Source organism: Lacerta agilis, chromosome 8 (genome assembly GCF_009819535.1).
Source record: "Lacerta agilis isolate rLacAgi1 chromosome 8, rLacAgi1.pri, whole genome shotgun sequence".
In the NCBI taxonomy this organism is placed as follows: domain Eukaryota; kingdom Metazoa; phylum Chordata; class Lepidosauria; order Squamata; family Lacertidae; genus Lacerta; species Lacerta agilis.
Genome location: NC_046319.1, coordinates 7,257,081 through 7,269,479, shown reverse-complemented (window position 1 = coordinate 7,269,479; position 12,399 = coordinate 7,257,081). Strand labels below are relative to the sequence as shown.

Here is a 12,399-nt window from a genome sequence, read left to right as displayed (position 1 = left end):
ATAGCCTTAGCAGTGGGCTACTCATTGCTTCTCCATTTTCAAAAGCGTTTCAAGCCTAAGTAAGGAATGAATAACTGGATTAACCAGTGTTGATTGAGAACCAGGTGGGGTTGGGAGGAAAGCAGCTCCCCGGCTCTGAGCACCATTTGAGTAGCATTCAAAACCCTACATGGCGTGGGGTCAGGGAAGCTCAAAGACTGGCCTCGTCCTGCACAAACCTACGCAGGTTTTAAGGTTAAGTCGTTGGCAGTTGTGCAGCTAGGTTATTCCAAGAATTTTGGACTTAATGGCCTTACAGTCAAACAACCCCTCCACCCCCCACTGTATCGCTTCACTTCAAAATGTGGGAAAGCCGACCCAGCCACTTTTGGGCACCTTCCTATTCACTCTACTGGATGGGGCCTTGACAGATGGATTCAAAAACCTGCCCTGATGCCACCAGAGGTCATTGGGGGCTCCTCTGCAGAGCTCTCAGGGTGGGATGGGGAGCCCTGTGTTGTGGTTTTAGCTGGCTTTTTAAAAAGTTCTTTTTGGCTGCCAACCGTAAGAATGTTTTTAGCTGCTGCTTCGTCACTACTGTGGACTTTTTTTTTGAGAGGTTGACTTTGCTGGGGGTGGGGGGTGGGGGAACATGCAGGTGTCCGAGAAATAATTTAATGAGAGCAGGAAATAGTTGAAGGAAAAAAACAACTCGCATCACATGAGCTCAAAGTAGCCAAATGAAAGGAAGGGTGGGTAGGCCTGCTTAAGTCTTGTCTCCCAGCCAGCCTTCACCAGGTGATTCTGCAGCTTCCTTGCATCATCCGTTTGGATCATTCTGTTACTGCTGATGCAGAGATGAAGCAGCAGGACCTGTCCTTGGAGGAGGTGGCCACGGAACAGCTGACCAGGCGCTCCTGAAAGCAACAGATGCACCGCCCCTATTTGGGATAGTTCTCACCCTACAGCTCCAATGGGTTTCCCCCCTGTTTTTCAACACTGGTCGGAAGCAGCACAGCCTACCCTAAATGTCTCACCCAGAGGTTCAGTTACAGGTAGGTAGCCGTGTTGGTCTGCCATAGTCAAAACAAAATGAAATAAAAAAATTCCTTCCAGTAGCACCTTAGAGACCAACTAAGTTTGTTCTTGGTATGAGCTTTCGTGCACACAAAAGCTCATACCAAGAACAAACTTAGTTGGTCTCTAAGGCAGTGTTTTTCAACCTTTTTTGGGCAAAGGCACACTTGTTTCATGAAAAAAATCACGAGGCACACCACCATTAGAAAATGTTAAAAAAATTAACTCTGTGCCTATATTGACTATATATAAAGTAATTCACTTGAATAGGAATCAAATAAACACAATTTTTCCCACGGCACACCAGGCAACATCTCACGGCACACTAGTGTGCCGCGGAACAGTGGTTGAAAAACACTGCTCTAAGGTGCTACTGGAAGGAATTTTTTATTTCATTTTGTTTTCACCCAGAGGTGTAAGGTCTGACCTCTCCTCAAATCCTAAGGCCAATTTACTTAGGCTTTCTTTTTTCTATTCCAATCAATGCAACTTTCCATGATCAATTTAGGATAGACTGTGAGCATCCTTCAGTCCTCATTTGACTGGGTTCTCGTTTTTTTTTTTTTTTTGAGGGGGGAGAGTTGCCCACTTCTGGAGAGATATACTGTATATATACTCACTGACCAACTGTCCCACCTAGACATACAGGTGGGACAAATGGTCAGTGATCCTCCTCTAAGCGCTCCCTGGCCGGATTCCACCTAGGAAGCTGCATTATACAGTGACTCTCCAGGATCTGAGAGAGGGGGCATTCCTGAAGATGCCAGGGATTGAGCCCGAAAACTTCTGCATGCAATGCATGCGCACTCCTCCACTGAGCTATGACCCTTCCTACTTCTCAGCATGAATTCTATGCCAGATCTAGTGTCAATGAAAGCTACATTGCAGCCCCCAACTGATTTCTGGGAGGCGGGGGCCACCCCTGCTTCCCTGCCAATTCTGCACCAAAGAAAAATGAATTTGACAGTCAGAATAAAAACATGCACATTTGCAGAAACTTAATTTGCATAATACGTCCCACCCCCTCTAATGAATTACGCCGTGCATCATACAAGCATATTATGCGCCACGGAATTAGATAGTATGCAAAATAAGTGTGTGCAAATTTGCATAAAGCTTTCAAAGGGCGTTTTGGTGGTAAGCGCAGGCAAAATAGGAAGAAGGAAGGATGGAGAACTGTTGTGGTTGGTGGTGGTGGACGATGTCAGCAAATTGTATCTGTGGGAAACTATGTCAGGGTCCAACGCACCATCTTCTTAACACACTGGACGTTGTGCTCAGCACACATATAATCTACTCCAGCTTCTGAGTTTTCAGTACGCACTTCCAATAATACACTTTCAAGCTTCTCTTCACAGCAACGAGGACCGGAAACTTAAAATAAATAAATAAATGGAAATGGAAGTGTTCCATTTTAGGAAGCTGAATCCCACATCTGACGGGAGATTCTCGACTTGATTGGGATTCCAGTGGGGTCTGTTAGAAACACAGAGTCCTGGGCACAAGCCCAAAAGTCCTTTGATGCGCCCCAGACCTTCTCCTGCAGTACTGTCTCCCTTGGAATGAATAAGGAACTCATGACTGGGTTGACAGTTGGGGGGTGGGTGGAAAACAAATTGAGCCTGAACCAACATTTCCTCTATATTTCCATACTCTTGTAGGCGAGAACCTGAGCTGGTTGCTCCCTTCCAGAAACAAAACACTGAGCTAAGCAAAAAGGCAGTGATTTTCATGCACCCCAAAAATGTAAAACTTTGTTATGGGGTGTCCCGGTTACTGAAGTCTGTCCTTGCCAAAAAACAAACACACCACCTATTTTTCAAGCTGCCAAACACACCTTTCTGAAACAAAAGATGCTGGTTTCTAAAATAGTGGGCAGGAGGAAGAGCATGGCTGCCGTTTGTTTGTTTGTTTCCTGCTGCATCATCAGTGACGTTTCTGGCCGTGTTCCTTGGTTTTGGTTTCTGGCAGGTCAACTTGGTAGAGGAAAGCATCCCGACTAGAGAGTCAGTTCTCAAACCATGCTACATGTTGTGGAGGAAGGCTATTGCAAACATATCTCTATAACATATACAACGGCACGCAACACTTCCCCCCCCATCCCAATGTTACAAAAAAAAAAAGGAAAAGGAAAGGAAAACAACCAAACAGGTTCCAAAACATACCACCAGAACTAAGTAACAGACCCAGGATGGCATCGTGGATTCCAAATTTAGAGTCTTCGCGGACTAGGAGACAAGTCCCTGGAAAATGTCGCACTAACGCTGTGTCTTACAGACAGGTGGGGGGGGGAGGAAAAAGCACCCACTCCCCCCCCCCCCTCGGTGATCAAGTTTAGCAAAATTTTGGTCAGTCTCATAGTGCTTCTTGATGGCTTTGATCAATGAGTCTGGGTTAATATCTTTAAATTTTTAAATTATTTTTTAATCTCATCCAGTGGCAAACTACAAGACTTTTTCAGTGGACATTTAATGACACAACTGATACAGTTTATAGCTATCTTTTAATATCAAAGCAGCTTGAGCTGTTAATAAATTCCAAAGTTTCCTTTTATTAAAATATCTAAAAGAGGTCTATAAATATTATCTTAATATGTTTTTTTTTCTTCTTCTAAAAGTGTTCCCAAGTGGGTTTCTGTTTGTTTTTTGTTTTTTTTCGTTTTCACATTTAAAACAAACAAGGTCAATTTTATCTTCCTGTCAGGAGCTAAGAAAAGGAGCTACAGCGTAGCTGTTCAACCACTCTTGTTCAACAAAATGGAGCTGGTTTATCTCTCTTCCTTAGTAGTCGAGGAAATTAATAAAATAGATATATGTATATTATATATATAGCTAGATAGATCTATTTCTGTACACACTCTGCTACGGCTCCCTGCTTCACCAGCTTGTTCAACAGCATCTAAAATCTGGACAACAAAATATGGGTAGTTTTATTTCTTTTTGACTCGGCCTCCTTAAAATTCCCACTCTAGGGTTTCATCACGATTGGCTGCTCTCTCTAGCCGGTGGATGATGCTGTTGAGGTTGGCCATCTTCTCGTGCCGCCGCTGGATGTTTGTGTTCAGTTTGGCATTTGGGGGCGTCGAGCCCGTATCCGTGGCAGGACTTGAACTCGGCGCTTTGGCAGCCACGGCGCTCAGTGGCAATGGGGAGATGGGGGCAGACGAGGACGGGACGGGAGAGACGGACACCATGAGGCCTGGCGAGGAGGCTGCGGACGGGGAGTTCAGGGAGACCTCCAAGCTGCAGCGGGAGGACTCGGAAGCGGATTTAAAGCTAATGGGGTCAGGGTGCGGCCTCTCGCTGCTGTCTGACTCCAGGGGGTTATGCAAAGAGGGGTAATCGGGAGCCCCAGGGACGTGTGTTTTGTTATGTGGGGCGCTGCCCCATGTCACACTGTGAGCCTCGTTTGGGCTCCCCGTATACGCCGCCTCCACTGGCTCTTCTTTGAGGCTGGACCTGGAAAGAGTCCCCATCTCCCCATCCATGCTGCAGGAGTCCCTGTGGTTTGCACAGTCCTCCACCTGCTCCTCCTTGATCTGGACCAGGGACTCGCTTTCTCCTTGGCACCCGGCGTCTCTGAAGGTGGGCTTCCTGTCCTCCTCTTCGGAGTCAGGGCTCTGGGGCGGAGGGTCCTTGAGGGAGTTGCTGCCTGGCGTCGTGCTCTGCTCCGGGTCTGTGTCTTCCTGCGCTCCTTCCACCAGCATCTCACGGCGCATCCGGGACCTGCCAGGGAAAAGGCCAGGGAGTCAGGGCGGCTAATATGACATTACAGGTTGCCAGATTCCTGATTTCAGTTCTTTCATATAAAAGACTTCATGGAATGCTGCATGACTATTAAAAATCTAGTAAACGCTGTGCACCATCTTTATCTTCAAGGCCATAATACGGTACATCTAGAGATTGTAAGTAATGCGAAGGAGATTATGCGTTGAAATATTTTAGTTGATATTTTAGAATGTAAAATGCTGTTTTATTTATTGATTTGTTTTACCTTGTGGGCTTATAGCCGAATAAAGTATTATCTATCTATCTATCTATCTATCTATCTATCTATCTATCTATCAGGGCGACTAACAGCAGAAGACCTCGAGAACTTAGCAAGGAAGAGTGAGAGCCAGAATGTTCCACAGGATGGAGCATCATGCAGTAAGGCTAAGAAGGTTTTGGGCTCAAGGCCCACTTTTGCCGCCGACTCATTCTGTGGGCATGGGCAGTGGTGGACTTTGGGCTTTCAAAATTTCAGCGGCACCCTGTGTGACATCACACCCACCTCTCACCTTCCGTTATTGTTGCAGTGCCCCTGGTGGTGCCCTCTCAGCTAGGCGCCCAGTGCCGGCAAACCGTTTGCACTCCCCTAAATTCGCCACTCTTACTATTCTCAGCCAAAATGCCTTACCTTAATGATACAGGGCCTTCTCGGTAGTGGCAACCCATCCTGTGGGATGCCCTCCCATCAGATGTCAAGGAGATAAGTAACTATACAACCTTGGGAATACATCTGAAGGCAGCCCTGTATAGGGAAGCTTTTTAATGTTTAATTATGTTTTTGTATATGCTGGAAGCTTCCCAGAGTGGCTGGGGCAACCCAGTCAGATGGGCGGGGTACGAATAATAAAAGTATTATTATTATTATTATTACAGGAATCACCAGTGGCTTCACTCCCTGGGAGTGTTGTAAGGACAAAGACTGCAAAGCCCTTTGAAAATGCACAAGAGCCATCAATGCACCAAGTAGCCCACACCGCCTAAGCAGTTTCCATGATCACATCCTGACTGCATTAGAGATGAGTGGACAATATGGAAGTGCACTGCGGTGCCTCATTCCTTTCACTGCCTGGAGGTGGAGCTCATCTTCAAATGAACAGTGCTGTAATGAACCACCTGCTGACTGTGGTGGGTGGGGAACATTTTATCAATCTGAGGGCCACATTTCTTGGGGGGAAAATCTTCCTGGGGCTGCGTGCCAGTGCTGGGTGGGGGCCAGAGACAAAATTAGGCAGGGTGTGACCCTTTCACATGTCGCAATCGGAGCTTTTCCCATGCGCACCTCGCTCCCTCCCGCCACCTACGCAACTAGGACACATTCCAGCCAGGTAAAAAGCACTCTAGAGAGAGGTGTGGAGCAAAGTTGGTGACGGGGTGCAGCAAGGGCTGGAAAGAGAGGCATGAAGGGCTGCGTGCTGCCCTTCGGCCTGTGGTCCCCCACCCCTGGACTTGAAGCAGCCCTGGCAGAGACCTTAATATGGAAAGGAGGGGGCTGAAAGTTCATCTGGCCCGATTCTTCACCTGTAGTTATGGAACCAGTTGATCACTGTGTTGGTCTTGAGGTTAAGCTGGAAAGACAGCAGCTCGATGGTCTGTTGGGAAGGGTACGGCTCCAGCTGATAAGCCTTCTTCAGGGCCTCTTTCTCCTCGGGAGCCAAGACCACCCTTGGCTTCTTGATCTGCAGAAGGCTGAGGTCTTGAGATTGGAGGCTGGGGCTGGGGCACCCTGAGCGGGTGTTGGACTCGCTGTCTGAGCCGGCACTGATCAGTCCATAGCGGCGCTTCAGGTAGGCTAGAGGGAAGGGAGGAAGGATCCTTAAAAGGCATTCTGACGGTCCTGATTTAAACATCAGAATATAAGAAGAGGCTGCTGGATTAGGCCATCTAGTCCAGCACCCAGTTCTCACAGTGGCCAACCACATGCCTGTGTGGAGCCCGCAAGCAGGACCTGAGCACAACAGATGTTTCCCCCTCTCCTGCGGTCTCCAGCCAATTGGCATTACCAGAGCCAGGCACCTTCTGCTTCTGAAACAGTGGGGAATGATCCAGTACTCAACCTCTTGCACAAGAAAGACGACACTGAGCAGAAAACTCACAAGGACGCTTTAGGGGTGCAACTGATCTTTGCAATTCAGGAACAGAAAGTTCTGGGTGTGCGCCCTAAATAAAGCAACGGTTTCTCAAAAGTTATCTACGAGCTATTTTATATACGGTGTGTGTGTGTATACACACATATATATGTATATATGTATATATGTGTGTATGTGTAAGAATACATGGTGACCGAGTGCAGAATGAAGCCAGTCATAGAATCGAGGCACAAGGTTGTCAAGGACGGGCCATTTGCAACAGGAAGTCAGGCAGCACCCTGGAGGGGAGGAAGAAGGCACCCTTGAGCTTAGAAGGGAGCTAACCAGCAAATTAGGTCTTTGAAAAAAATCTCTTACCCTAGCAAAAACCAGAGACCACTGGCTTTTGTGCAAAGATGTTCCAGATATGCAGTCTCTCTCTCTCTCTCACCCCCCCGCCCCAGAAAGAAATGGAAGGAAAGGATTCACTCATCCTTATTGCATATTATAGAATCTTAGGAAGGGACCCCCCAGGGTCCTCTAGTCCAACCCCCTGCAGGAATCACAGCTAAAGATTCCCTGATAGATGGCAATGATGCAACCTCTGTTTAAAAACCTCCAATGAAGGAGTTAAATACATCCAATGAAGGAGGTATTACCCGTTCAGCTCAAAGGGGAGGCATGCTGGGGGCAGGAACTTTTATCTCAGGCCTGGTTCCTTGTAGCTTTACACAGCATCCCTAGAGAAGGTTTGGCCATCTCCCCAGGTGTCACACGGCTTGACGCCGGCCCAGGAATGCAAGCAGTTCCTGCATGGGCACCCTCCCCTGCCTCACCTTTCTTCTCCAACTTCTTCATGTCCCGGAGCTTGTCGACGTTGTGCGGGTCGTTCAGCCAGAGCTGCATGCGGACAAACGGCTCCCTTCCTTTAAGGCTCAGCTTGTGCCATGGCTTGGGCCTGGAAAGGAGGTCAGAGACGGACCCCTGAGTCAAGCCCAGGATGCTCTCTCCAAAAAGCCGCTGACCTAGCAGAAGAGAGAGAGAGAAACTGGAAGTTCAGACTGCGGTGTGCCGCTGAGGAGAAACTTAACCGCAGCACTGGCCGTTTCCAACAGATAGGTAAATGTAAGTGAATAACACCTTAGAACAGGGGTCAGCAACCTTTTTCAGCAGGGGGCCGGTCCATCGTCCCTCAGACCTTGTGGGGGGCCGGATTATATTTTGAAGGGGAAAAAATATGAACAAATTCCTATGCCCCACAAATAACCCAGAGATGCATTTTAAATAAAAGGACACATTCTACTCATGTAAAAACATGCTGATTCCCAGACCATCTGCAGGCTGGATTGAAAGGCAATTGGGCCGCATCCGGCCCCCGGGCCTTACCGGTAGGTTGCCTACCCCTGCTGTAGAGGGACTGTTTCGATGCTGCTGTTATCTCAAAAGCAACAGAAGTTCTTGCAGTTAAGAGGAACTGCTTGTGGGTGACCCAGAGGGCTGAGATCCAGGTCTTTTGTGCTGGGACCAAGATCAGGTTAACTCTCCTTTCACTCTGGATTTATGTACGTAAGCCTTGTTGTTGTTTTAAAAATATCGAATTCATTCAGAGTTTGCTAAATTGTTAACTTTTGTCATTTTTTGATTTACTGACATTGCTCTGTATTTTGTATATTTTTTATTTCCGGTGATGTTTTGAATGTTTGCTGTGAGCTGCTTTGTGCACACATCACGAGGGAGGTGTTCATTTCTCTAGAAAAATAGCACGGGGTAGCACTCAGGGTCGGATTTAGGTTTGATGAGGCCCATAGCTACTGAAGGTAATGGGTCCCTTTATATGTCCAGCTGTCCTTTGTCAACAACAAATTGTCGCTGTTTTTTGCATTGAATATATGCTGTATGGTAATTTATGGACCAGTCCATGCAGAATGTAGGTACCCTATATATAGAAATGAACAAACCAGTGATATTTTAGGGAGCAGGCTAGCGGGCGGGGCCCCATTACTTACATCATAGGAGCCTACACAACACAAAGCACTGTTGCTGTATGTAGGTTTTACTTTTTTATCTTATATTTTGGAAATGTACATCCAGTTTTCCCCCCTTTAAATTTATTTGGGGGCCCCCAAGAGAGTGTCCAGCACTGGTAGCACTATGCGTTTTGCTCTGTTAATTGCCATTCTAGGATTAATAATGTGCTTTATTAGGGCTATCAAATACAAACCATGTGAAAATGTGAAAGTGGGTCCCATGTTGAAGCTTAGGAGCCAGAGCTGGGGACTTAGGTCTGAACCTGCTGAAGACCACTGATCTATGTAAAAATTATAACGCTGTACATGCTTTCACTTATAATTACCGTATATACTCGAGTATAAGTCGACCCAAATATAAGCCGAGGCACCTAATTTCCCTACAAAAATGTGGGAAAGCTTATTGACTCAAGTATAAGCCAGTTCGCCTTTGCCACTGTGGTAGAGGAGGAACGAGCAGCCCAAAGCAGCCCTTTGGGCTGCTCCTTCCTCTTCCTCCTTTGCTGCTGTGGAACTCACCCCGTCGCAGGGTTTCGAACCGCCATTCTTCTGATCAGCAAGCCCTAGGGCTCTGTGGTTTAACCCACAGTGCAATGTTCCCTTGTGTTATACAGAGAAGGCTGGGATCCTGTCCTGTTTAAGCAGGAGCCAGGGAAAGTGAGCACCTGTGGGGTTTTAATACTTCCTTAACTGATAGGCTTTCTGCCTTCTGGGGTCTAAAGTTTCCATTTATGTGAGCAATTCTGGAATGGAACAAGCTGCCTGGGGAGAGTAAAGAACCACCGTTCTTGTACACTTCTTAAGGAATGGTTGACTTGAGTATAAGCCGAGGGCAGCTTTTAAAGCACAAAAAGTGTGCTGAAAAACTAGGCTTATACTCAAGTATATACGGTATGTTATTTCTACTCGGATTGCTTTTCATGGGAAGCGACAAGGGAAGCAAACCCTGGAACTCTTATTCAGCCACCCATTACCCATACTTTTAAACTTCGTATTCATAAGGTCTAGAAACTTGCTTTCAAAAAACAAACAAAAAACAAACACCCAACTCAAACGTTGACACTCTGCTTCTGGAGAATCACGGGATACATTGAGCTCCTGATCTGGGTCCTTAGGGTGAAGGACAGATCATTAATAAATAAATATGCGACAGTCATAAGATAGGAATATAAAATCAAAAATTCTTTCCAGTAGCACCTTGGAGACCAACTGAGTTTGTTCCTGGTATGAGCTTTCGTGTCTGAAGAAGTGTGCATGCACACAAAAGCTCATACCAGGAACAAACTCAGTTGGTCTCTAAGGTGCTACTGGAAAGAATTTTTGATTTTGTTTTGACTATGGCAGACCAACACGGCTACCCACCTGTAACTGGAAGATAGGAATATGTTACACCAATGCAAATATTATTTCGTTGGCTCAGTGGAGGTGCTGCAGGCCCAGAAACAAGCTAGTGGAAACCCCAAACACACACACCAACCCGTTGGTAGCTCTTTCTCGCCGTACTTCCTTCAATTTACCTCTGCGGCACTAAAATGTGCTGAGGAGAAGCCGCCACGGGGGGGGGGGGACAAATCGTGACTACAAAACGTGCACTGGTTCAAGACAGAGTTTCCTGACCAGGGAAACCTTGGGGTTGTAGTTTTGTTTGCCCTAGATCAATGGCGAAAACCTCTTCGTGGCCCCCGTCCACGTAACAAGCTGAACTGTGGCCCCAGAGCACGCCCCCCCCCGCCAGCGGCTGCCAGGCGCCTCCCTGAGCACCCCTACCGAGGTTGTTATCCGTTAAGACCTCCTTGACCTTCTTGGTGATGGAGTAAGTGTCCAGCTCCGGCGACATGGCCACAATCTCCTGGATGCCGACAGACGCCTGGCTGCTGGGGCAGATCTTCCCGCTGAGCGAGGAACCGGACCTGCTCTCCGGCTGCTGGTTTTCTTTGCTGCTTTCTAGGGCGAGGCTCAGCGGCTCGGGGGGGCTCTTCTCTTGCTCCGAGGGGCTGGGTGGTGGGGAAGGGGAAGACCGAGCCTCCCCTGGACTGGCTGCGAACAACAAGAAAGGGAACGTTGTGATTATGGGGAGGGGTGTGTGTGTGAGGGAATCGTGGACCACCTGAAATTCAGAAAGGAACGTAACAACAGCCTGCCTGGTTCGGGCCCAAGGCCCATCTAGTCCAACATCCTGTTCTCACAGTGGCCAACCAGATGCCCGTGGGAAGCCAGGGAGCAGAACATGAGCACAAGAGCACTTTCTCCCCTCCTGTGGTTTCCAGCACCTGGTATTCAAAAGAAGAAGAAAAAGAAGGAGAGTTTGGATTTGATATCCTGCTTTATCACTACCCGAAGGAGTCTCAAAGCGGCTAACGTTCTCCTTCTCCCTTCCTCCCCCACAACAAACACTCTGTGAGGCATGTGGGGCTGAGAGACTTCAAAGAAGTGTGACTAGTCCAAAGTTTCCCAGCAGCTGCATGTGGAGGAGCGGAGACGCGAACCCGGTTCACCAGATTACAAGTCTACCCCTCTTAACCACTACACCACACTGGCTCTCAGTGTGACCTTGGAGGCCGAGCGTTGCCATCAGGGCTGGTAGGCTAGCCATCGATAGCCCTTTCCTCCACGAATCTTATCTAACCCTCTTTTAAAAGCCACCCAAGTTGGTGGCCGTCATTGCCTCCTGGGGAAACACGTTCCAGAGTTCGACGATGTGCAATCTTCAATATAAATAAACAATACCACTGCATGTGCATAATCCCAAGCAGGTCGTCCTGGAGGAGGCATTTTAAGTGATGCCAGGAGACATCTTCTTTTTTAAAGAAAACAAATAAATAAGAAAAGAGAAGAATGTACCTTCTTTTTTTAAAAAAACCCCCACTAAAACCGTCCTGTCAGTTCTCTTTCTTATTTATTGTTATGAAAGATACCTAGCCAGATGAATAAGGAGGCACGCAAACTTCTCATATTCCCCATAACACATGTGCTTGTATACAGAATGGGGGAGAGCTAGAAGACGAGCACAGGGCTTTGAAAAACAGGGTGCCGTACATCTTTCCCCGCGCTCACTGTTTGTATTCATCTGCCTCTCCCGCCACAACCTCCATAATTAGTATGTTCAACAAGATATGGCTGTTGCGCCTCTTTGAAAAGAATGTTTTCAGAAGTTGACAGAGGAGAGAGATGGAGAGACAGACTGGCTGCTCAATGAAGCGTATTTTTTATTCTGTTTTGTAATGTGTCTAGAATTGAGGAGGGGATGAGACTTTAATTCTCATTTTATACATGCAGAAGTAATCGAGGAAAACTGGTAGCACCCTATTATGGCATGATGTTTCTCCCTCTGCCTCTTCCCACTGTTTTTTCTCATATATACAAAATACTCCCAGTAACAGTGATTTTATATATAAGAGAAAGAGTTTATATGATTTGTGAAGCAGCTTACAAAACAGAGGAATGAATTGAAGCATTTAGGGAATGACCCAACACTTCTAA

General features: G+C 47.1%; 1 protein-coding gene across 1 annotated transcript in view; it reads right to left on the bottom strand.

Moving 5' to 3' along the window:
- Positions 1-3,454: 3,454 nt before the first annotated feature.
- CUX2 (cut like homeobox 2) overlaps positions 3,455-12,399 on the bottom strand; it is a 227,419-nt gene continuing 218,474 nt past the window's right edge. The window contains exons 19-22 of the mRNA XM_033159254.1: positions 10,687-10,956; positions 7,729-7,917; positions 6,345-6,615; positions 3,455-4,781 (exon numbers count right to left, since the gene is read on the bottom strand). Of these exons, the coding sequence (XP_033015145.1) occupies positions 4,010-4,781; positions 6,345-6,615; positions 7,729-7,917; positions 10,687-10,956 (1,502 nt within the window). The 3' untranslated portion in view covers positions 3,455-4,009. The remainder of the gene's footprint in view (positions 4,782-6,344; positions 6,616-7,728; positions 7,918-10,686; positions 10,957-12,399) is intronic.